General features: G+C 45.9%; 1 protein-coding gene across 1 annotated transcript in view; it reads left to right on the forward strand.

Moving 5' to 3' along the window:
• The window catches only part of LOC135249077 (E3 ubiquitin-protein ligase rnf213-alpha-like), a 65,858-nt gene that overhangs the window by 19,589 nt on the left and 21,474 nt on the right, over positions 1-24,795 (forward strand). Inside the window, exons 22-45 of the mRNA XM_064324350.1 lie at positions 674-2,066; positions 2,155-2,339; positions 3,280-3,435; positions 4,039-7,632; positions 8,113-8,243; positions 8,392-8,487; positions 8,623-8,747; positions 9,237-9,368; positions 9,708-9,757; positions 10,021-10,165; positions 10,880-11,015; positions 11,181-11,372; positions 14,383-14,513; positions 15,111-15,268; positions 15,965-16,168; positions 16,583-16,767; positions 17,119-17,239; positions 17,742-17,842; positions 18,499-18,681; positions 19,725-19,879; positions 20,154-20,256; positions 21,055-21,169; positions 21,619-21,832; positions 24,166-24,350. Of these exons, the coding sequence (XP_064180420.1) occupies positions 674-2,066; positions 2,155-2,339; positions 3,280-3,435; positions 4,039-7,632; positions 8,113-8,243; positions 8,392-8,487; positions 8,623-8,747; positions 9,237-9,368; positions 9,708-9,757; positions 10,021-10,165; positions 10,880-11,015; positions 11,181-11,372; positions 14,383-14,513; positions 15,111-15,268; positions 15,965-16,168; positions 16,583-16,767; positions 17,119-17,239; positions 17,742-17,842; positions 18,499-18,681; positions 19,725-19,879; positions 20,154-20,256; positions 21,055-21,169; positions 21,619-21,832; positions 24,166-24,350 (8,190 nt within the window). The remainder of the gene's footprint in view (positions 1-673; positions 2,067-2,154; positions 2,340-3,279; positions 3,436-4,038; positions 7,633-8,112; positions 8,244-8,391; positions 8,488-8,622; positions 8,748-9,236; positions 9,369-9,707; positions 9,758-10,020; positions 10,166-10,879; positions 11,016-11,180; positions 11,373-14,382; positions 14,514-15,110; positions 15,269-15,964; positions 16,169-16,582; positions 16,768-17,118; positions 17,240-17,741; positions 17,843-18,498; positions 18,682-19,724; positions 19,880-20,153; positions 20,257-21,054; positions 21,170-21,618; positions 21,833-24,165; positions 24,351-24,795) is intronic.

The following is a 24,795-nucleotide window of genomic DNA, read 5'->3' on the forward strand; positions in this document are numbered from 1 at the left end:
TTGGAAATGGCATCTGTTTATAACTATAACCTTTTTTAAACAGTTAAATTGACTAGCTAGCTTTTAAAGTAATATCAGTGTAGTAGTAACTAGGTAAAATGTCAAACTTAGGAGTTTGCAATTAAAGGTACAATTAATAGTCTAAATTGACTAGCTTCTACAATTACACTTAAAGAGTAGTGACTAGCATGTAATTTGCAGTTTGTAATTCTTACTGGTTTAAATTGAAGTACAAAAAAGTACAAAAATTCAAAATATAGTTAAAACAATTATTGACCAATTGGAGAGAGAAACTAAGTGGCAACGATCACCAACTGTTGCCACATGCTGATCTTCTCATGCAAATTCGAGAGAATCCACTCAGTAGACCTGCAGTATATTAGGCTACACCTACAGTATCTCCCAAAAAGCAGTCAGTAAATTATTTCATGTCAAATAATGTATTTCAATACAATAAATTGCTAATATTTACCCTATCTTAAGTAAATGCATTTGAATCATTTGAATTGTCAACCAATCATTTTGACCAGTATAGGGAAAAAGAGCTGGTCATTTTTTCCAAAGTGCTGGTCAAAATGACCAGCTGACCGGCGCCTACCAAAAAATTTTGTTGGGAAGTTTAGGCACGACAATCTTTAAAATGTAAAGCATGTTTGGTCATGTTTTCTCTCAGGTCTTCTCCAGTGTCCAGAGGATGGCACTAGCGTTTATCGAACTTCATGCTGCAGGAAACCCCCTGTTCCAGTGCTGGGAAGCTAAAATTAGCTGCCAACCAAACAGCAAGGCCAGCATCGTCATGGACTTCCACCTTGGCAGTGGCGTGGACGTAGGCAAGGTCGCAGTCGAGGGGGATTTGCTAGAGCAGCTGCCAGAACTGTGCAGGAAGATGGAGCAATATCTGTCTACCTGGAAGGACTTCATGAACGAGCAGAGGTCCATGCATTATTATCTCAACTACTACACAGCAGAGCAGGTAGTGTACCTGTGCAATCGGCTGTGCCCAGGGACGCAGACTCCAACGTTGGATGGTCAGATGGTGACCATGCTCTCCTTCATCAGACCCGGCTGCGACGCTCAGGGTTTGAGGGAGATGCTGCGTGTGTTCTGGGGCGATTTTCACAGCGGAGATGCACTGCAGAAGCAACGAGATGAGGTTGACTTACAAGCATTTGCGGAGGAGGAGCAGGTATGGGAGGAGGAAAAGGAGGAGGTGTGGGAGGTGGAAGACGAGAAGGAAGAGGAAAAGTTGAAGGAGGAAGAGGAGGGGGAGGAAGAAGCATGGGGGAGCATGGAGGTAACATTAGAACCTGCATTCAGAGGAGGGGGGAGTGTCCACTCAAACTACGTCCTTTCGGGTCCCCTGGGTCAGACTAGTGGCTTTGGACAGCTGGATCTGCTGTGGGACACCTACATGAGGGACATGAGGCATTTCCTCCCCCACACTCTGGATGTCCCAAGTCTGGGGAGACTGCTGGGACAGCTGGCCAACCAAGGAGTGGAAGACTGGAGGAAAGAGGACACGAAGGTGGTGAGGAGGAGCCTGCCAGGTGGATTCTCCAGCAGCCGACCAAATCTAGTGGTCTGCCCTCCAGCTGAGATCCTGACCTCCTGCCTCTGCATCTACATGGCCAGTGAGTTAGAGCCGCTGCCCTCCTACGACGAGGTGCTCCTATGTGACCCCAACACCCCCTACCAGCAGGTGGAGCTCTTCTTCCGTCGTTGCCTCACGGCTGGCTACAGGGGCCAGAAGATCTACACCCTCCTCCATGCCGATCGGCTGGCCTATGATGTGAGCTTCAAGGCAGAGCAGCTGTTCCAGGCCCTGAGCCTCCGGTGCACTCATGACTACAGGCTGGTGATCATCTGCAGCTCCAGCAGGGAGCATGCCTACCTTCCCTCTGCCTTCAGCCAGTACCGCCTCCTCGCGATCCCTCAGGAGCCCCTGGAAAGGGTGCGGAGTTACCTCTCCCGCCACTACACTGTCCCGGCAGATCAGCCTAGCGCAGCAGATGTCTTCAAAGGGCGGCAGTTTGTTGGGGTTGTATCGTCCAAACGAGCAGGAGTCGGTGAGTGGAAATAAATGTGCCTGCTGCCCTCTACTGGTAAATCCACATAGTTTTTTCAAACAGAACTATAAACATCTCTTGTTTTCAGGTAAATCCATGTACATTCAAAGGCTGTACGAAAAGCTAAAAGAATCATCCATTGAAGAGGTTGCCTTGCTGAAATGCATTCGGTTGATTGAACCGCAAGTTGATGAAAATGCCATCCTCAAGTCCCTGCTGAACACACCGGAAGGGAAGGACCTTACTATCTTTCATTTTGATGTTATGTCATCGGTAAGGATTTTCACTGCAGAAAAACATTGGATTCATGATAAAATTGTATCAAAATGACAAAAGTTGTAGATTGCTCCACATATTTCAAAATGTAAAATGCAGTCATAAAAGATATAAACGAAGCACCGTAGTCTTGGATTGAATCCAGACTGTGCCAGTAGTTTTAAACTAGTTTTACACTGCATTATTAATTCTTAGAACTGTAGATGGTGTCAGTAAATATTAGTAATAAATAAATAAATATTAAATTCATGTCTGAATGGTGCTTTGACATTCGCATGCATACATGTTTAGTTGGAAGAGCTTTGAAAGGCCCTTTATAAATAATTATATAATAATAATATTATGCAGTGAGATATACACTCACCGGCCACTTCATTAGGTGACAGGAGTGGCACCCGGTGTGGTCTTCTGCTGCTGTAGCCCATCTGCTTCAAGGTTCGACGTGTTGTGCGTTCAGAGATGCTCTTCTGCATACCTCGGTTGTAATGAGCGGTTATTTGAGTTACTGTTGCCTTTCCATCACCTCAAACCAGTCTGGCCATTCTCCTCTGACCTCTACCATCAACAAGGCATTTTCGCCCAGAGAACTGCCGCTCACTGGATATTTTCTCTTTTTCGGACCATTCTCTGTAAACCCTAGAGATGGTTGTGCGTGAAAATCCCAGTAGATCAGCATTTTCTGAAATGCTCAAACCAGCACGTCTGGCACCAACAACCATGCCACGTTCAAAGTCACTTAAATCACCTTTCTTCCCCATTCTGATGCTTGGTTTGAACTTTAGCAGATTGTCTTGACCATGTCTACATGCCTAAATGCATTGAGTTACTGCCACGTGATTGGCTGATTAGATATTTGTATTAACGGGTGCAGTTTGCAGTTGAACAGGTGTACCTAAAGAGTGGCCGGTGAGTGTATATGGGGTTTGGTCTTATTCAGGTGCAGAAAGGTGTGCATGAGTTTCTGTTCCGACTGCTGATCCTCCGGTACCTGATGGACTCTGAGGGCCGGATGTGGAAGTGCAGCAGAGGGCAGCTGTACCTCATCGAGATCCTTCGCTCTGCTCAAGATTTGCGGCAAAACATCCCAAGAGTCGTGAGTATCCACCATTTTGTGCACTGTCTTGATCAGGAATAGAAAAAGCACTCCCAGTGCATAGAGTTCAGCAGGGCTTACTAGAAACCAGCAGGCAGCTTCCATTCTTTCTGCCAATTTGGTGAATGGCTATGCAGCTGGATTGCTGTATAATAATAATAATAATAATAATAATAATAATAATAATAATAATAATATTAACATTGATAATTACAATAATACAACAATTGTCTCTAGCATCGCCTAGGGATTGAACGGTCTCAGTCAGCCAAGGATGACATCTCATAGTGCGCCACTGACCATCACTGGTCAAATTGGGCATAATAATAATAATAATAATAATAATAATAATAATAATAATAGTATGCCTGTTTAGCTGCATACTAAATGGCTTCCTTTTATGCCTGGCAGTGCATGCATGTTTGCACTCTGTGGATTTGATAGAGTAGGTTGAATTCCAAATGATGGGAGAAAAAGGGGAAAAAGCACAAAAATTTGTATAATTAAAACTGTCTAAACCATAGAAAAATGGATTTTGCTAAGCGTGGACAGACCATTCAGTACTCAGCAAATTACATTTGACCCATTTTCTGTCTTTGATAGGGTGCACATGAAAGCTTTTCTTTCCTGGATGTCTTCCCTACGGTCATATGCCGCCCCCCAAAAGAGGTCCTGGAGCAGGAAATGAGGCACGAGGACGGTGCCGTTACGCAAGACCCTCTCATGGACGATCAGGAGTTCAGAAGCGAAGCTTTCCAAAGACCCTACCAGTATCTGACCCGCTTCCACAAGGGTCAAAATCTGGACAGGTTTGTGTACAAGGGCGTGGAGGGGACCCACATGGAATGCCTGCAGATTCTGTTCGTCTACTGTGGAGTTGCGGATCCCTCCTGGGCAGAGCTGAGGAACTTTTGCTGGTTCTTAAATGTGCAGCTCAGGGACTGTGAGACATCCATCTTCTGTGATATGGAATTTGTGGGAGACACCCTCCAGGGCTTCAGAAACTTTGTGGTGGACTTCATGATCCTGATGGCCAAGGACTTTGCCACACCCTCACTCAGCATTTCAGACCAGAGCGCTGGAAGGCCGCAGATGGACCTGTCTGAGGTGAATGAGGAAGACCTGGCCCCCTTTCGCATCCGCAAGCGGTGGGAGGTGGAGCCACATCCATACATCTTCTTCAACGGGGACCACATGTCCATGACGTTCATTGGCTTTCATCTGCGAAAGAATGGGCAGAGCAATTTGGATGCAGTCCATCCGATCTCAGGGGCAGTGATTAGGCGAAACATAATGACTGAGCGGCTTTATGATGGCCTCTGTCTCCAGGGGGTGCCTTTCAATGTGGACTTTGACACACTGCCCAGGGGTGAGAAGATCAAGCAGCTCTGCAATGTGCTGGGTGTCCAGCAGACCGTTGACCCTGACAAGACCTATGAACTCACCACCGACAACATGCTGAAGATGCTGGCGATTCACATGCGGTTCCGCTGTGACATCCCTGTTGTGGTCATGGGGGAGACTGGCTGTGGGAAAACTAGACTCATCAGATTCCTTTGTGAGCTGCGGAGGGCTGGGGCCGACACCCAGAACATGACCCTGGTCAAGGTACATGGGGGGACCACCTCGGAGATGATCTACAGCAAGGTAAGAGAGGCGGAGGTGAAGGCAGCTACTAACAAGCGGGAGCACAAGCTCGATTCTGTCCTCTTCTTTGATGAAGCAAACACCACAGAGGCTGTGAGCAGCATCAAGGAGGTGCTCTGTGATGGGGCAGTGGAAGGCAAACGCCTTGCTGTGGGCACGGGTCTGCAGATTATTGCTGCCTGCAATCCGTATAGGAAACACTCAGACGAGATGATCCAGAGACTGGAATCCGCTGGCCTTGGGTATAGGGTCAGAGCTGAGAAGACTGAAGAAAAGCTGGGCTCCATTCCTCTCCGGCAGCTAGTGTACAGGGTGCAGGTGCTTCCTCCTAGCATGATCCCACTGGTGTGGGACTTTGGACAGCTCAATGACCAGACTGAAAAAATATACATCCAGCAGATAGTCCAAAGAGTGGTGCAGGCCAGTTCCATCAACTCCAAGTATTCTGCAATGATGGTTAATGCCTTGTCATCATCACAGATGTACATGAGATCAAGGCAAGATGAGTGCAGCTTTGTCAGCCTCAGGGATGTGGAGCGCTGTGTTCAGGTGTTCATTTGGTTTCACAACAAAAATCGTCTGCTAATCGACGAGCTGAATAAATATCTCCGGAAGAAACTAAATCTGGAGAAAAAAAAGCAGACTGTCGAGGATGAAAGGAGAGACTCTGTGGTTTGGGCACTGGTGATGGCTTTGGGAGTGTGCTACCACGCTTGCCTGGAGAACAAGGAGGGCTACAGGAAAGAAATCTGCAAGACTCTCCCTAAGGGGTATACCCCACAGAAGGTGCTGCATGAAATCACCCTGGTGCAGGACCTCCTGCTAAATGGGGTACCCCTGGGTAGGACGATCGCTAGGAACACAGCACTGAAGGAGAACGTCTTCATGATGTTAGTCTGTATCGAGCTGCGCATCCCTCTCTTCTTGGTGGGAAAGCCTGGGAGTTCCAAGTCTCTGTCAAAGACACTGGTGGCAGATGCCATGCAAGGCCAGGCTGCCCACACAGAGCTGTTCAGGAGGCTGAAGCAGGTACACCTGGTATCCTTCCAGTGCAGCCCTCATTCCACACCAGAGGGCATCATCAATACCTTCAAGCAGTGTGCCCGCTTCCAGGAGGGCAAGAACCTGGATGAGTATGTCTCTGTGGTGGTTCTGGATGAGATTGGTCTAGCAGAGGATTCCCCAAAAATGCCTCTAAAGACCTTACACCCTCTGCTGGAGGAAGGGTGTATTGATGATGAGCCACTACCGCACAAGAAAGTAGGCTTCGTTGGTATATCGAACTGGGCCCTGGACCCGGCGAAAATGAACCGGGGTGTTTTTGTGTCACGTGGGGACCCAGATGAAAAGGAGCTGATCGAGAGTGCCAGAGGGATATGTTCGTCTGACAAGATGGTTCTGGAGAAGGTTCAGGATGTATTTCTACCATTTGCCAAGGCTTATCTGAGGACCACTGAGGGCAAAGGATTTTTTGGTCTGCGAGATTACTACAGCCTGATAAAAATGGTATTTGACTCGTCTAAGACCTCCAAGCAGAGGCCCAGCGTTGAGCAAATTGTGGAGGCTGTGCTGAGGAACTTCAGTGGCAGGGATGATATGGATGTAGTGAGCATCTTCACAGACAGCATGCACATCAGCCCAAACCTGGAGGGCACCATCAGTACCATTGAGCTTGTGAGGAAGAACATTTTAGCCATTGGCTCAAAAAATGAGTGCCGGTACCTGCTGGTCCTGACCAAGAACTATGCTGCCCTCCAGATACTCCAGCAGATGTTCTTCTCTGACCAACACCATCCTGAGATCATCTTTGGCTCAAGCTTCCCCAAAGACCAAGAATATACCCAGATCTGCTGCAACATCAACCGTGTGAAGATCTGCATGGAGACCGGTCAGACTGTCATCCTGCTGAACTTGCAGAACCTCTACGAAAGCCTCTATGATGCACTCAACCAGTACTATGTCTGTCTTGGGGGCCAGAACTATGTGGACCTGGGGCTGGGTACCCATCGAGTGAAGTGCAGAGTGCACCCCAACTTCAGGCTTATCGTCATTGAGGAAAAGGAGGTGGTCTACAGGCAGTTTCCTGTGCCCCTCATCAACAGGCTGGAGAAGCACTACCTGGACATCAACGCTGTCCTCAGAAGCGACCAAAAGGAGATGGTGAAAGAGCTTGAGGGATGGGTGGAACAGTTCATCACAACAAATCAGAACTCAATGGCAGTCCAGAGGCAAAAATACCAGCCACCTGATGTTTTCATCGGGTACCACTCTGATGCCTGCTCCTCAGTGGTCCTGCAGGTGACTGAAAAGCTGAAACAAGAGAAAGAGATGCCTGAATTCCGGCGGAGGGTCCTGCAGCAGGCCAAACTGATGCTGCTCAACTGCGCCACCCCGGACTCTGTGGTCCGTTTGCAGGATACGGCCCTCCCCAGCACTGAGGCCGAGTTCCTGACCCAGGTGTACTTCCAGGAGCAGCAGCACAGCAGCCTGGCTGAATTCATCCTGTCCCACATGCACATGGAAGGATGGCACCACTCCCACATCACCGAGGTACTTGTGGTGCTGCTTAGCTAATCCTGTTATACTAATGCTGCAGTTCTAATGCAGCTTGGCTAATGCTGTTTCACTAATGCTGGTTCACTAATATTTCTTCACAAGCTGATTTGCTAATATAGCTTCACACGCTGCATTACTAATGCTGCTTTACAAAGTCAGCTTTGCTAACGCTACTTCACACAGGCGAAGACGAGGTTCTTGACTGGTTGGTCAGTAAGCTATTGTAGGTCAATTTTATTATTGTGAATTACATGTATTTTTGAAAAAGTTATGTGAATCTGCGTTAGTCAAGTCACCTGTCACAACTGAAAAATGTCCTCTCTAGGAGTCAGTCTATTGGCCTGTATATTTATCTTATCAGTCTATCTCTTTGCCTGTATGACTGTCTCTCTCTTTTATGTATGATGTGTTATCTGTGCATATTATGAAATTCCTCACTTGTCTGTCTTTATCACGTTTTTTCCTCCCCCTCAGGTTACAACCTTCTCCCGACTCCTGACTGCGTCAGATGTGGCACAGCTGAGGGACGTAGTGAAGATTCCCACCACTGAGCTGTTGTCTCTGCAGCAGTTTGATACGGAGCAGTCCTTCCTCAAAACAATCAGGTCATAACTCCACAATAATCTCACATTTTTTCATGCTCAGGCATATAGATGTCTTTATGTTTTTAGCCTACATTTCCTCTGATTCTGAGGTATTTGAGTTTTATTCTGAACTCAGGACATTTAACTTATTGATTTATGTTTTCCATAGGAATTTTCTAGATTCCACACCTGATGATAAAATGCTCATCATTCAGACGGACTTTGATGATGGCACCCAGAGTGCATGTATCCTAGCATCAGCAAAGTAAGCTATGATGTAGAGCGGCTAAAATGCTACTTGTTGTAACGTTTTATCAGAATTCAAAAGTCACTGTCTAACTGTAAACTAACGTTAATATTTTTGGTTGTTTGTTTTTGATTTGTTCTTTATTTGGTTTAGGTATTCAGCCATAAATGAAATTAATAAAGTGGGAGAGGCGGAGATGACAGGGAAGGTATTCGTGTACTTCATCACAAAACTACCCAGAGTGGAAGGCGGGACATTCTATGTTGGATTTCACGGAGGTGAAGATGAGCTGTGAACATTTAAAAATAAAAATCCCAGGCTAATATATACACTAGTATAGCCTCATATATCAGGCTTACGCATCCCCGCTGTAAGCCTGGCAAAAGCTGTGCGGGTCAGATTCTTAAACCTGCCCAGTTTTTCGGATGCAGCCAATATTTTCTAACCAACTCAACAAAGCTGTCTAAGGTGACAGCACATTTTCAAACGTAGAATTCATACAACACCTCCATGACACAGTGAAGTGGTTCTGTTGCAAGAGGAGGTGTGTCAAATATGTCACATTTCCTCAAACCTCCTCTCAAAGAATCTGACCAATGGCTAAGCTGCCACATCCCTGGGTTGGCCAATCGCTGCTACAGTATATGCTGTTCCCAGCTGGTGAGGCAAGAGTGTCCTGAGTTCTCTTAAGATTTGACCATCTGGGGACACTGATATTGACTAACCTGGTTTAGAAATTACTGCTCAAATCCTTGTCTTATATATAGGTAACTGGAGCTCAGTTCACATCGACGACCTCAGAAGATCAAAAGACATTGTCTCGGACATCAAAGCCTTGAGGAACATCTCGATCAGCCAGCTCTTTCAGGATAAGACCGATCAGAAGGATCCAATGGACGGTAACAGAATTGATTACCTTCAGCAGTGAGGAATGCTGGGAAATGTTTTTTTAGAAACACGGGACCCACTTTGGCTCAATCTACACTGTATGCAGAATCCTATTAGTGGAAAAAAAATAAAAAATTCTGAAAGTTTTTAATTGGATATATAATTATGCTGTTTTACTGAATTCACCACCTCAATCTGGTCATAATAAATGCTAAGTTAGTGTGTTGTGCTATAGAAATGATGCTACGATTATACGAACATTTTAACAAGTTTCACATGTTCAGTAGACTTCATCAGCATAACGTTAAACTAGCTTCGGTGTGTTAAAGTACTGTGTGCATTTCTCCTAGCGATGGAAGTGGAGGAGGCCTTTCCAGAGCAGGTTGAGGGAGCATTGTTGGTGAGTAAAACTGTCAAAGCCTAAAGCCAACCCTCTCAGGTGTGCGATCACAAACATGCGATCGGAATGTTCTTAACTCTACCTTCTAATGCTGATGTAACAATCACCACTTGTAATTGAAAGCAACTGGGTTCTAGAACACTGGCTTTGCTCTTCAAAGGGTTAAAAGGTCATTATGCTACTGTTTAAGTGTGGAAGGGAAGTTGGCTGAAACGGCTGAACGTTGTTTGTGAGTGTTGTTTGCCTGTTACGGGGGCCTTCAGGAGGTACTGGACACCACGGAACTGGTACGCAGCTGTGTGCAGAGCGCAGTGAGCATGCTCAGAGATCAGGCCGAGGGCGGGGCCCGCTGTACCAGGAGAGTGGAGATCCTGCTCACGCTGTTGGCCGACAACGATGAAACGAGTGGTAATTAAATATTTCTCCATTAAATATATCTGTGTGTGTGTATTGCGTACCCCGCCAGTGGAATTAAACAGAGGTCAGGCCTGGATTCAAACCAACATTTGCGAGTTAAAATTGATGGTGCCTGAAGACGCTAAACTATGTTGGTGATTGTATTGTATTGTATTGTATTCTAAGTGAAAATTTTGTTGTAGGGTAATGTTAAGGACAAATGTTGGCACTGGAGAAGTGAACTCAGGTTTAATACCCTGGTGTTTAAATCAGAGTTTGGCAAGGAGGGGTGCATCTGTTTCTCAATTTCATGCCAGCTTCTTCTATTATTCATTTATCTCAATCATCTGCATGATCTGAAACTTAAGGAAAATGTCTTGATAAGATCTATGGGAGAACCAACGTTGGTGTGCATAGCTAATTAGCTAATTTGCCACGTTGAGCGCTGGAAACAAGCCTGCCACACACCGACCCACCCTGGTTTAGACTGGCCTTAGATGCCTCTCAGATGACATTCATTTGTAGTTCCACACGAGTTTGAGGTCAATTCCATTTAATTTCAGTCAATTAAAGGACATTCAATTAATGAATAATTGTAAAAACTGCCCATAACCTTCTGTGAGTAACTGATTCATTTTAATTTCAGTTAACTTCCTGAACTGCCTCAAATGTCAATCAATACAGACTTTATATATTTATTTATTTGCATTTTCCTGGCATCCACAGCTATGTTCCTGAAGACGGTGAAAAGACGTATTCACTACCTGCTGGTGGCCCAAGACAGCCATACCCTTACTTCCAAAAACTGGGTGTTTAAGGAGGCATCCAATGTCAACGCTCTGCAGGAAGGAGGGACATTCAAGTGAGTGAGCTATGAATGTTCTCTCTTCCTTCAGTTAAATATGTGGCGGCGAATCAGAACACTTAAGTGTCTTTAACAGCAGCAGAGATGCAATTCTACAGCGTTAAGTGTAGAAAGCTGACCGTCTGGTCGTTAAACAGAGTATCTGTGGTTTTGCCCTCACAGACACACACTGTGGAAGCGCGTCCAAGTAGCGGTCACTCCCCTGCTTGCCCGCTTAGTCTCAGTCCTCGACCGCGACTGTAACCTGGACCTCCTGCTGGACTGCAAGTCTGGGGAGTCGGTCAAGAAGTTATGGCTGGACATGTTCGGGGATGAGTCACTGCTGGAAATTCCCTACGCTAGACCCAACTACGGGTGAGTGACGCGCCCTGAATGCGCGTTAAATAAATACATATTTCACGAACCACGGGATGTTTAATGACATTTCGTTTTTTAAATGATCTTTCCAATGAGATTTCAAAGAGTTGTCCTGCCTAGGGTTAATACAGTCTTGTACTCAGCAACATACACAGACTATCACAAGGCCAGGTGCTGCCAAGCTGCAGAAATGGCACTTCAGACGAAATGTGAGATGTTGTATCAATAGCCCTACTTCCTATTTGTTCATTTGACCCGATCATATGAATGCGCTTATTGGGTTGGCTGTTTTCCCAATATGAGCTTTTCTATACGTGACCCCACTGCACTGAAGCCCTATTATTGTCAACTGACTTAACAGTAGAAAAGGGGTCTAATGTTGGGCTGCGTGATTTACCACAGCAATAATTATCAAACGCAATAACGGCCATTGTCGCCATGTGTTATTTTTCCTTTTTGTCTTGTTCTCTTTAATTATACCTGGTGTGGTAGTAAACATCCAAGCTTCAGAGGCCACGTGAAATGTCTCTGAGAAAATATGTCATCACTGTTACCTATTGGGTGCGGATAAGACAGCCGATCGGCCAGCGTCCACGCGATTAACAAAAAACATCACATGATCACGTGAACGCTGTGCAACATGCTTAATTCTATGAGTGCTCCAGCGTTTTCTCTGGGTAGTCTCTTTGCAGAGTCTGGTTATAGTTATTTGGTTGTATGTACTTACGCATAATTGTTGAAGATCACACAGATGGAAAAGTACCGATGTTTTTTTGAACAGCGTGCTCTGTGGAGCTGGTAAAATATCTCCTGAACGCGACGCTGGCGCTAGCAGGGGAGCCGCCTGGCAGCGCTTGCTTTCCTTCATCAGGCTTACCTTCATCTCCTCATCCTGTGTCTGGCTTAGCGGCCAGTGACCAGCTGCGTTTGCAGCTCCATCTTTCTGTCTCTCTCTCTCTCTTCAAATCCTCTTTTCTTGCCATTCTATAAGATGTCAAGACAAGGAAATATAACACAAATGCCTAAATGCAAGGCGCTAACTAGAAATTTGCCTTGGGTGCACTCTGACAGAAAACCCCCAGCCCCTTACTTTTGGCAGCCAATGGAATCGAACAACCAGTGAAATCCAGTTTTCCTTCGCATTAAGTGTATACTTGTGATTGTGCCCATACAGCCTTCAACAACTTCAACTGCTGCAGTTCTCAGACATTCATAACTATTAATGTTACTGAAGTTCTTTGCAATATTCCCTGTGTGCACTTTGCTAGATTAGCAAATTCACTTATGAGCAAACATACTGTTCTCTTTGTCCAGACTGTACCCAAAATGATAAATCGTCTTTCTCTAGACAGGCTAAAACTTCAAGCTTCAGTAACATTAATAAAATTAATGAGCACCTGTTGCAGGGCCTTAGGGTCACAAGAAAGATGTTCAGTGCAGAGGAAACCCAAATTTCACTGGCTTTAGTTTCATGTAATTCTGTTGCCTATCAAAATGTGCTGGATTTTTGTCAGAAACTTGTTCTGATGTGTGAAGTGTGCACGGCAAATTTGTTTTTGTGCAGCCAGTCTAAAAGTTGCCACCACAAGGACATGATTATTATTCTTATTTTTTGTTGTTGCTAGCTAGCTGTTTATCTGATTATAGAACTGGAGGTTGTGTTGCACATAAGATCTGTTTCATTAAGAGGCAGCCATATTTTGTAGTTTGGAATTCTCATGAACCTAAATACTGTAATACTTACACTGGTGCTTTTACTATTATAAAACTCATTCAATACATTTAATGAAATTACACATTCTCACGCTGAGAACACATCTTGTTACACTATTACTGTGAAAATCAACATATACATAAACATACAAATACATGAACACATTCACAAATACATTTGCTAATACACCCTTGTTTAGCTGCTACACGGTCTGTTTATGCTCATGAGCACCGTTATGTGCCCTACGCTACCATGACAACACTATGCTTGTTCTAACAGCGGGACGTTATTTGAGTATGCTTGCAACTAGCTAGTCAGTTGGGAATTAAAAAACTTTCAGTCCATTAAACTGCCCCATGGTACACTTATACCTATAGCTCCTATGTCGTTATTATTACATTATGTCAACAGACAGCACACATTAAACACAGCTAGCTAGCATTAGCAACCAGGAGATAGTGCTTGCTAATTGCTAAGTTAGCTGCAAGCTAGATTCACTGGCGAGCTCTAGCATACACTAATAGCATATTTAACCACGAAATTCAAAATACACACAACTCATATGTTTGTACGTAAACTGTCAGTGGTGTTCTATTAATATTACTGTACCTGCGACAACGAATAGCTACAATTCAACAATAATAATAATAATAATTTTAGCGCGTTGCTCGTCTTGTAACGTTAACTTTTTGAATCTGGCACGCACCAATTTCGTCTGTGCTCCCTGCGTGCGAGAGAGCCACTGGGACCAAGCACCAATCAGAACTACGCTGTTCGTTAGGCACTGAAACACTCGATAAAAAGTTAAAGGGAAAAAAGGTTTCGAGTCAAAATGGCTCCTTTAGACAAAAGCGAGGATGCTGCAGTTTATGTAGCACCGGCCTTGTGAACGCCATTGCTTGTACGATTGCTTAGAAGATACAAAAATATTTTGACGTGGAGGATTTGTATGAGTAGTTCAGTAGCATAATTCATGAAGGTTACAGACAGGTTGCGCTGTGCTTTCCCCCCTAATCTGTTTAGGGGTGCCAGACAGTAATTCATAAGACTGAAGATGGTCATTCAGGTTTGATCGATTTCTCAGCTGAAGCCAGATTTTACAGATAAGAAACACAGTAACCTTAAAATACCTAAGTTTGTATGCCAATAATATTTCACGCTTTAATATTCAGAATAAATTGCCTTTTGACTTTTGAGAATTATTGTATATAAGGTTCAAAATACAATTTTTTTTGTGTGTTTTGATGTTGACAGATTGCAGGGTGAGTTGTAATAATGTCCACTCTCCTATAGTACTGAATCACAGACTGTCCTGGTGCACAGCCACATTCAGACGGGGCACGGTGTGGGGTGTGCCATGCCCTTCAGCTGGAGGGTCAGGGAGCACCTGGAGGAGGTGTGGACTCAGGTGCAGCATCGAGACGGTGAGGAAAAACATTCCCTGTTTTAAAATTCCCTGAACATCACTGACGTTACTGTGAGGAAAAATGCTTTTTAAATTCCCTGAACATCGCTGTCGTTACCGTGGAAACGTCCCAACAGTAAACGGTCTTGGTCAGCACCAGGTTAACTCACCTCACCTGGGAGGTAAAGCTGCCAGAGGTTTTTTTCCTGCTTGAGGCTGTTATTAGTCCCAGGGTGCATAGCAATATAAGGACTTATGTCTTAGCTGTATGCGAATTCGGCTGCCTCTAATTCAAAAGCATTTGGCAAATTAGGCGATTAACCAGGCCCTGATGAAGCCACACACAAAAGAACACGCAATCCCAAAATGAGGAAGGGCATTTTTTTAAGTTACCCAGGTAACAGGTTTTCTTAGTGGTTAAGGGATTGTCTTAAGATAGGGACTGCCAGTGTCCTTATTCCTTTAGTGTCAGTTGCTACAGTAGTGTATAAATATTTCTGTCTGTACTTGTGTTTTCTTGACTGTTTAGTCCGTAACTAGTCCGTAAAGTTTGTATATGAGGTTTATTACATGCATAACATTATTTGACTGAAAAGGTGACTGTCTCTCTCCAAAGATCGCACCCAGCAGAAGTTTGAAGAGATTTTTGGGAAGACCCCCTTGGGCCAGCTCATCTCCCACACAGACAGAGAAACACACAAAGAGCTGTTCCAGAGGTATCTTCAGGATTTTGTCTCCATGGCAATGAAAGTGACATCGGAGGATGAGCTGCAGGTACGTGTTCAAGCTCACGCATGTGTTGTAAATGAACAGGGCTGAATGAGTCCCTGAGTTGCATGTTTGAGCCCTGACTATGTCACCCGCTGACTGTGACCAGGAGCCCATACTATTTGGACACAGTTGGCCTAGTCCCAGCAGGGGTGGGATGGGGTATGGGGGGTGATCAAGGTGGGTTTCATTTGGCCAGGTTTCTTCAAACTGCTCCATTAACTCCTCCCAATAACAGCAGGTGCTCGTTGGAGACCAGTTACCATCAGTGAGTGATAGATCTGCTCTCTCATCAGTTAGAGATATGATTCTCTTGTGAGTGTGAGATACACTTCTCTCTCATGAAAGATATATATAATTCTCTCACACAAATGAGTCCTAATAGAGGATATTGAAGTGTGAGTGTGCGTGTGTGACTGTGTTTTTGTGTGTGCAAGTGTGTGGGAGTGAGCATGTGCAAGTGAGGGTGCTGGAGTGTGAGTGAACGTGTGTGTGTGTGTGAGTGAGTAAGCGTGTGTGTGTGTGTGTGTGAGTGAGCGAGCGTGTGTGTGTGTGAATGTGTGTGTGTGTGTGAGTGAGCTGTGTGTGTGTGTGTGTGTGTGTGTTTGTGTGTGTGTGAGTGTGTGTGTGTTTGTGTGTGTGAACGTGTGCGCGTGAGTGTGTGCGCGGGAGTAAACACACGGCGGTGTCTTTCTCCCTCAGCTCCTGTGTCGCGCCCTGACCTCCTGCATCAACGAACTGAGCGTCCGCCGTCCCGCCGCGTCGCCCCCCTCCCTGCCCTGGGTCCACGTCGCGTACCAGCAGTTCCGCACGCGTCTGCACAACCTCCACAGGATGCTCACCCTCCTGCCTCACCTGGCCCCGCCCCTCCTGGGCACCACACCCACTGGAGAAACGGGAGAGATGGTAAAGAGCATTCCTACTTTTTATTTATATTTTATCCACTTCAGGTTCTGATTCTGAGCCCTCAGTGGCTTGGCTCTGACCCCTCAGGTCCTGGTTCTGACCCCTCAGGTTCTGGTTCTGACCCCTCAGTGGCCTGGTTCTGACCCCCCAGGTTCTGACCCCTCAGGCTCAGGCTCAGGTTCTGGTTCTGACCCCCCAGGTTCTGGCCCCTCAGGCTCAGGTTCTGGTTCTGACCCCTCAGGTTCAGGTTCTGGTTCTGACCCCTCAGGTCCTGGTTCTGACCCCTCAGTGGCCTGGTTCTGACCCCTCAGGTCCTGGTTCTGACCCCTCAGTGGCCTGGTTCTGACCCCTCAGTTTCTGACCCCTCAGGATCAGGCTCAGGCTCAGGCTCAGGTTCTGGTTCTGACCCCTCAGGTTCTGGATGTGCTTGCCGCGGTGGCATGCGTGGAGCAGCTAGAGCCGCAGTTGCAGTCAGATGCGCAGCACCTGGCCTGGCTGCGGCAGGTGAAGAGCCTGCAGGTGCCCCTCCAGCTGGTCTGCGCCCAGCCCGTTCCAGAACACTGGGGACAGAGGAGCCGGGCTGTGATTGGTCGCGTTCGGTGAGTAGGCGGAGTGATTTAGTGCCGGGGTTCATAGCTCCCATCCCGATTGGTGTTCTGGCCAATTACTTTGCCTTTTTGTTTATTAGACAGCTGTGTGCTTGCTCTTGGTTTGGACCATCGTAAAGCATTTTTACCAAGGGGTAAATTTGCAGTCTTCAGCTGTAGATTTTTGATTTAACAGCAATAAAGTCAAATAAAGTGAATGGCTGAGCTAATTAATTGATAATGAGCAGTATATTATGAACAGGCAAAATCATAAAGCTGGCTTTTGTTGTGTACCACTGATCTGAATGGTGTGTGCGTGCGTGTGCGTGTGCGTGTGCGTGTGCTTGTGTTCGTTGTTTTCAGGAATGGCTGGAACCGTATCTTTGTCCTGTCGCTGTTTGTGGAGCACCTGCTCCTGGGGGTGGAGTCTGTGGATGAAAAGCTGACGGCCCTGTTGCTGGACCACACCCTCAGGCTGGGGAGAGTGAGTACAGCCCCCCCACCCCAGCACTGAAGGACCACATAAAACCTGCTTGTGGGCCACTAGGGGGCACTCTTCCCTGGGGACAAGACAGAAAGTGATTACTGACTCGCTGTAGCCAGTAAAGATCCCATTGCACTTTGAAAGAGTAGGGGTGTTAACCCTGGTGTCCTGGTCAAATTCCAGCTGAGTCCGGCTCTCTATGTTTGGCCACCCAAACGTCCTCCCTGCACCTGATTGGGTACACAGCCCAAGGTCACTGCAAATGAGAACTGCGTTTTTTGGTTGACCTTCTGATCAACCACACTCTCTAGTGTTGAAATTAATGAATGGCAGATATCAGCACTGCCCTGTTTTAGCACTAACTCTACAGTTGATTCACATCTATCTTTAATATAACGTATTTCCATGGCCTAGCACTTTTAATTAAGCCTCGTTTTAACTGCTAATTTGGAAGTCACTCTGGATAACATGCAGTTCACTAAAGATGATTCCAACAATTCAGGTTCTGGAGAAAAACTCTGACCTGAAGCTGGAGACGTCGTTCGTGGCGGTGGTGGAAGTACTCAAGTCCTGCAAGGACAGAGCGAGCCGCTCTGTTTTCGAGTAAGGCCTGTTTGGTTTTTCCTCTCCTCTCTAATGACTCTGTAATCTTTTCCTCTTTTCATTTAGAGTGGTATTTAAGCTTCAAGAGATATAGGGATGCATACTTGCATATGGAAAATAATGATTTAATAATTAATTAAATAAGGCAGTATTGTGGAATTAGTCTGCAATCCATTAAAATTCATTTTCTGTATTTTGTTAAATATTGCACATTATCTCTTTGAAGTTTACTAAAGTTCACAAAATTACATACAGGATGCAAAATTCTACTGTATTGTTAATTAGACCCAGATCTAAGGTATGTCTGACTGTCTGTACCTCTGCATATCTGTCTGTACCTCTGTATGTCTGGCTGTGCCTCTGTGTGTCTGTCTGTGCCTCTGTGTGTCTGTCTGTGCCTCTGTGTGTCATCGTGCTCTGTTTGTCTTGTGCCTCTCAGTGTGTGTCTGTATCTGTGCTCTGCCTCTGATGTCTGTGTGCTGTCTTGTTCTGTCTGTGCTGTGTCTTGTCTGTGTCTGTCTGTGCCTCTGTGTGTCTGTCTGTGTGTCTGTCTGTGCCTCTGTGTGTCTGTGTGTCTGTCTGTGCCTCTGTGTGTCTGTGTATCTGTCTGTGCCTCTGTTTGTCCATCTGTGCCTCTGTGTGTCTGTCTGTCCCAGGTATGGACTGGGTCCCTGCCCCATGTGTTGTGGGGACCCCCAGGAGCCCCTGGTGCTGCCCTGTGGTGATGTCTTCTGCCTGGGCTGTGGCAGACAGTGGCTGGTCCCGGGGCAGATGTTTTGCCCCAAGTGCATGTCTCCTGTCCCTGACGACTTCCCCCTAAGCGTGTCAGAAGATGTGAGGTAGGGGAGCGTGGGCTATGCCCAAAAATGCTGGACAACACAACTCAGTACAGCACAGCACAACACAGCACAGACACAGTAGAGTAAAACAGCACAACACAGCACAACACACCACAGACACAGTAGAGTAGAACAGCACAACACACAACACACCACAGACACAGTAGAGTAGAACAGCACAACACAACACAGCACAGACACAGTAGAGTAGAACACAACACAGCACAGACACAGTAGAGTAGAACACAGCACAACACAGCACAGCACAGACACAGTAGAGTAGAACACAACACAACACAGCACAGACACAGTAGAGTAGAACACAGCACAACACACCACACCTCAGCAAAGCACAGAACAACACAGCACAGCACAGCTCAGCGCAGCACCACTCAGCACAGCACAGCACAACGCAACACAGCACAAACACAGTAGTGTAGAACACAACACAACACACCACACCTCAGCAAAGCACAGCTCCACAGAGCACAGAACAGCACAGCGCAACACAGCTCAGCACAGTACTACACAGCAGTGAACAGCACAGCTCAGCACAGTACCACACAGCAGTGAACAGCACAGCTCAGCACAGTACCACACAGCAGTGAACAGCACAGCTCAGCACAGTACCACACAGCAGTGAACAGCACAGCTCAGCACAGTACCACACAGCAGCGGTCACCACTGAGCTGCTGGCTTGGGAAGGTGTTCTAGAACCCTGCTGATACCAGCAGTGATTGTTACATCACCATTGGAATGTTCAGTTTTGAACATTCTAATCGCACATTTGTGATCTTCAAGGTTAAGAATGGGAGGCTCCGGTTGTGTGTGCAAAAACTGCCAAAGACCTCCTACTCAGTGCAGTCTCCACTTCCAGCCTGGTGCCTCTGTATGATCAGCTGTTTCCTCTCCCTGACTCTATGTAAACCTCAACCTCAAAATGAAAATGCTTGGAGATTTTACAAAATAAAAAGCAATAAAAGAAAACCAAACCACTCACTCTTGTTTTCCTACGGGTTTTTTTTGGTTTGTATGTTTTGCAGTGGCCTGATCAAGTTCAGCAAGCAGTGCCACTCCTTCTTCATCGAGCTGGTCTCCAGCGTGTGTTTTCGGGGAAACTGCCCCCCCTCACAGGGGGTCATCCATCACCTGTTGTCCTACCTGATGGTGGAGGCTGAGCCCGTCCCGCTTATTCGAGGTACTAAACAAGCCGAAAACATCTTGGGCAAAAGCAAGCGGTGGATTTTACACTTCCTTTTGTGTTTTTTTTTTGTTCCATTTTTTCGTTTGTTCATGTAATGGTTTATTTTCTGGCTTTTGATTTGGTGATTTCTTTCAGGTGATTTTCTTTCTCTGCTGATTTTGGTTATTTCATCTGATTTTCCCCCCTGATGATTTTAGTGATTTTTTTTTCCTGATGATTTTGGTGATTTTTTTCTCCCGTGTTGTTTCCTCCTCCTTCCTTCCAGAAGGTCGGAGTCAGATCCTGACCAAAGCTCTCTCGCCTTTCCACGAGTCGGTGGACAGAAGCCCTGTGGTGCGCTCCGTGGTGCTCAAACTGCTGCTCAAGTACAGGTGAGTTTGCCAGGATGTCACCAGAAAATTAAAACTCACCTGCGTCATCCACGCATGGTGGCCATTTCCCAAAGTGGGGTTTACTAACTTTCTGTAATATTGTGATTTTCACATGCTCTGAGTGTCAGTGATGTAACATTAGAGCAATAGCAGAGTAACACTGAAGTATCACAGATGCACAGTGTCCCCATCGCTGGGGTTTGGTTTGGTCCAGTGGAAAGTGCGCCATCTGCTGGCTCACCAACAAGATTTTCAGTAGCAACACAATTTCCTCAAGTCTCCCATCCAAATACTAACCATTCCTGCACCAGGGTGTCATGGTTACTTAATATCAGCCATTCGCCCTGAGAAGGGTATCAGGCTGCTTATTATGTGCACGCTAGTGTGATGTAACATTTTCCAGCGCTAATGATGATTTGTTGGTTAATCTAATTAATATGTTACTATAACTTTATTCGGATGTTGTTGTGATATTGCCCTTATGTTACTCTAATGTTACTTTGACATTGTTGTAATGTTTCTCTAATGTTACTTAAACATTGCTGTAATATTTTCCTGATTTTACTGTAATATAGTGTAACATTATTCTAACCTTGCTGTAATATTGCCTATTGTTACTGTAAACTAGCCTAATCTAACTGTAGCATTGCTGTAACTTTGCTGTATTGTTACGGTAATATAGCCTACTCTTACTGTAACATTATTGCTGTAAAATTGCCCTATTGTCTCTCTAACGTTGCTGTAACCGTTTCTGGCTCATCCTGAGCGGTGTTTAAAGTGTGTCTGTGGTTTTTAAAGCTTCAGCAATGTCAGAGAGTACCTGCAGCAGCACCTGTCTTCGGTGGAGCAGAGCATCATCGTGGAGGAAGGGGATAAATGCAACCTTTACGCCCTTTACATCAACTGCCTGGAGGTGGGATGGGGCTCATGCGGGGCTTACATTTACACTTATTACAGCTAGCTGTTCTGCTGTTTTAGGGTATAACAGCTGCACCCCAGCGGGGACTGAAGGGAAGCCTTTCAGTTACGCGTGCAGTTCTTTAACCATTACACTGTAACCATGGTTGCTGCGTTTGTGCGGGTGGATAATAAGACTGCAGCCTTTGTCGCCTGTCAACATTTCAACGGTAGTATTTGTTTGTTTCAGCCAGTAGGGGGCAGTGGTTTGTCCTTAGCTGAATGGTGTTAGGTTAATATGCACACCCGTGATAAAAACAGCCGCATGCTATAGAGTGTGGCACAGCATTGGGAGATGCGCTCCAGATTCAAACCCGTGACCTCCAGGATCCCGAATCTCGCTCGGCTGCCCTGCGTCTGTGCAGTGTGGCACTCGTGTCACATGACCCATCTCCATGTGCGCAGGACTCCTTGTTCGAGAGGCTGCAGTGCCACACGGCCACAGAGAGGAGGTCCTTCCTGCAAGTGGAGCGGGACTTCCTGAACTACTTCCTGTCCTGCGACCCAACGTCTGTGCGGACGGTCACCGTGGAGCAGTTGCAGCAGGTCGCCAGGGTTCGGCTGTGTCTGGACGTGGCTGCTGAGCTGCTCACCCAAGGCCTGCTGGGTAAATATAACTGTCCTATGAGAACAAGCTTTCACTCTGTTCACCCACAGCCTGCTGGGTAAATATAACTGTCCTATGAGAACAAGCTTTCACTCTGTTCACCCACAGCCTGCTGGGTAAATATAACTGTCCGATGAAAACAAGCTTTGACACTGCTCACCCACAGCCTGCTGGGTAAATATAACTGTCCTGTGAGAATAAGCTTTGACATGAACACTCAAACACTGACCCTAGGTCAGTTTAAAGGTGCAGTGTGTAGGATTTAGTGGCATCTAACTGTGAGGTTGCAGATTGCAACCAACTGAATACTCTCCCCTCCCCTCACCCCTCCCTTTCCAACGATGTAGGACAATCTACGGTCGCCTGTATGTTTCAAAACTGATGTCATCGTCTACGACAGCATCGGGTAGCCAAGTGTCAAATGATGAGGTTCCTTGATAAATTTATAAATTGTTTTTAGTTATTTAGTCTGTAAAACTATAGGTCATAGCTTACAAGTAAGATAGCGATTATGATTGTTAATTGTTCTGCATTGTGGTAGCGTTTTATTGCTAACGTTAGCTTCTTTGCATGGTAAATCATAGAAAGACATGATGCGTCACAAAAACTATTACACTACTACATTACGTTGCAGTGTGAAATATCCTCATTATAAAATACCACTAACCTATTCAAAGATACTCAGTTTCAAAAATAACATATGTAACCGAAATATTTTGAGCAGTAATACTTACATAGCAATGATAAAATCTTATCTGTTTTCAACAGATAGAGACAGAGACAGTAGTCTAAATCAATGATAGATTTCTATCCACTTCTGTCTTACACCAGAAAACGATGTCAGATAGGTCTATCAGCAAACATATGGCTTAGCTATGCCCAGAAGTCCTCAATAATAATAGTATTTTCGAAGAAATTACGAGAGATCGTTGACAAAAAATCATTTCGTTAGGTGCAGCGTCTTTTGTGTAAATGAATGCGATGATAACAAAACTTTCGATTACTTTCGATTACGCTGACCAATAAAATGTTATTCCAAAAGCAAAATCAGATATGTTATACATCGTTAGAAAGCTTATACTTTCACCTACTGAATAAATGGATTGTCAATCAAGCCAGACTGTACTAAAAAGGGCGACAGCACCGTAATCATCACATGTGGTATTACGCACAGCTATTTTGGAAGGCGCCCAGGCATCACACAACGGATTGTCCAAGACAGTATATGACCACTCAGTCTCTTCTTTCTTCTTCTTCGTCTTCCAACCGGTGCATTCGCGCCACCCACCAAAATTAAAAACAAAAACACGAAAGGCCTTCTCTAGACCCGTTTGTCCATTCTGGTGGTGCAACATGGCGTCCTACGTAGATATAAAGGTTATGAAAACACAGGATTATTTTCATGGGATTATACACTAATTGAAACATACTTATGAATATTATATTCCATTTCTGCCAAGTCCGTTCTGCTAGGTGCCACTAAATTCTACACACTGCACCTTTAAGGGCTAAGAGTGTAGTGACATGGCTATATCAGTGTTGGGAAAAACTGTACCTTATAGCTTGCACTGTTTGTGTGTGTGTGTGTGTGTGTGTGTGTGAGCGTGTGTGTGTGCACGAAGACAGAGAGAAAGTATATTTTATGGATTGTACGTGTTTTAAATTACTATGCCAAAAGGCCAGCTCCACTTAGACTTTTTTTACACAGCTTACAGTCATTAGACTGTCTGGAAAAATCAGTTAAATGATAAATTTGACCTGTAGGTGAGAGTGTTGTGCAGTAAAAATAAATGTAAAGCTGACCTGTAGGTGAGAGTGTTGTGCGGTGAAAATATAATGCTGACCTGTAGGTGTCAGTGTTGTGCAGTAAAAATGTAAAGCTGACCTGTAGGTGGGACGGAGTGTGGCACAGTGGGTAAGGAACTGCGCTCGTAACCGAAAGGTCGCAGGTTCGAATCCCGGGTAAGGACACTGCCGTTGTACCCTTGAGCAAGGTACTTAACCTGCGTTGCTTCAGTATATATCCAGCTGTATAAATGGATACAATGTAAAGTGCTATGTAAAAAGTTGTGTAAGTCGCTCTGGATAAGAGCGTCTGCTAAATGCCTATAATGTAATGTAATGTAGGTGAGAGTGTTGTGCAGTGAAAATATAAAGCTGACCTGTAGGTGTCAGTGTTGAGCAGTAAAAATATAAAGCTGACCTGTAGGTGTCAGTGTTGAGCAGTAAAAATATAAAGTTACACCTGTAGGTGTGAGTGTTCTGCAGTAAAAATGTAAAGCTGACCTGTAGATGTGAGTGATATGAAGTAACGGAAGCTCACCTGCGCACCTGCTGTGCCTCAGACACACCTGCCGGGGCTTCCTGCTTCCTGGACAGCGTGCAGAACCTGTGCGTCCGTGGCGGGAACGACTGGTACTGCGTGTACCTGATCCGCCTGCTGTGCGGCCGGCGGGGCGTGGAGTTCGTCCAGAACCTTCTGAAGGAGGAGGCGCTCCCCTGGCTCTTTCCCCAGGAGATCCTCGTGCAGGTGCGCTCAGGGGCGTCTCCGGGTTTTTTGGGGGGGCCCCAAGCTGGTTTTTTTGGGGGGGGTGGGGGTGGCCTCCCTTTTTTTCCTTCCGTGAGATTATGGATCGCGGAGGGGGGTGGCATAGGGTGATGCAGCGGGGGGATTGGAGGTAGTGGACTGGGGCGGGTTGTGATGTGGAATGGGAGAGGCTGGTTGGTGGTGATGGTGGGAGGGGGGGGGGCTGGTTGTGACCAAGAGGGTGGGGGTGGTATTTTGAACCCTGGTTAGTGAGGGTTTTGTGGGAGGCGGGGCTGTACGCTCAGTGCGTATCCTGTGTGCGGGACGGGGAGGCACTGGGTGTGCAGACAGGATGAGATCCGGTGCTCGGTTAGCGGCTTAAAGTAGCGTCCTGCTGCTATGGAGGGAGAGGCTGGTCTCCCATTGGTTGGCTGTGGGTGCCTGGCAT

The sequence above is a fragment of the Anguilla rostrata genome, chromosome 2 (assembly GCF_018555375.3).
Source record: "Anguilla rostrata isolate EN2019 chromosome 2, ASM1855537v3, whole genome shotgun sequence".
Classification (NCBI taxonomy): Eukaryota; Metazoa; Chordata; class Actinopteri; order Anguilliformes; family Anguillidae; genus Anguilla; species Anguilla rostrata.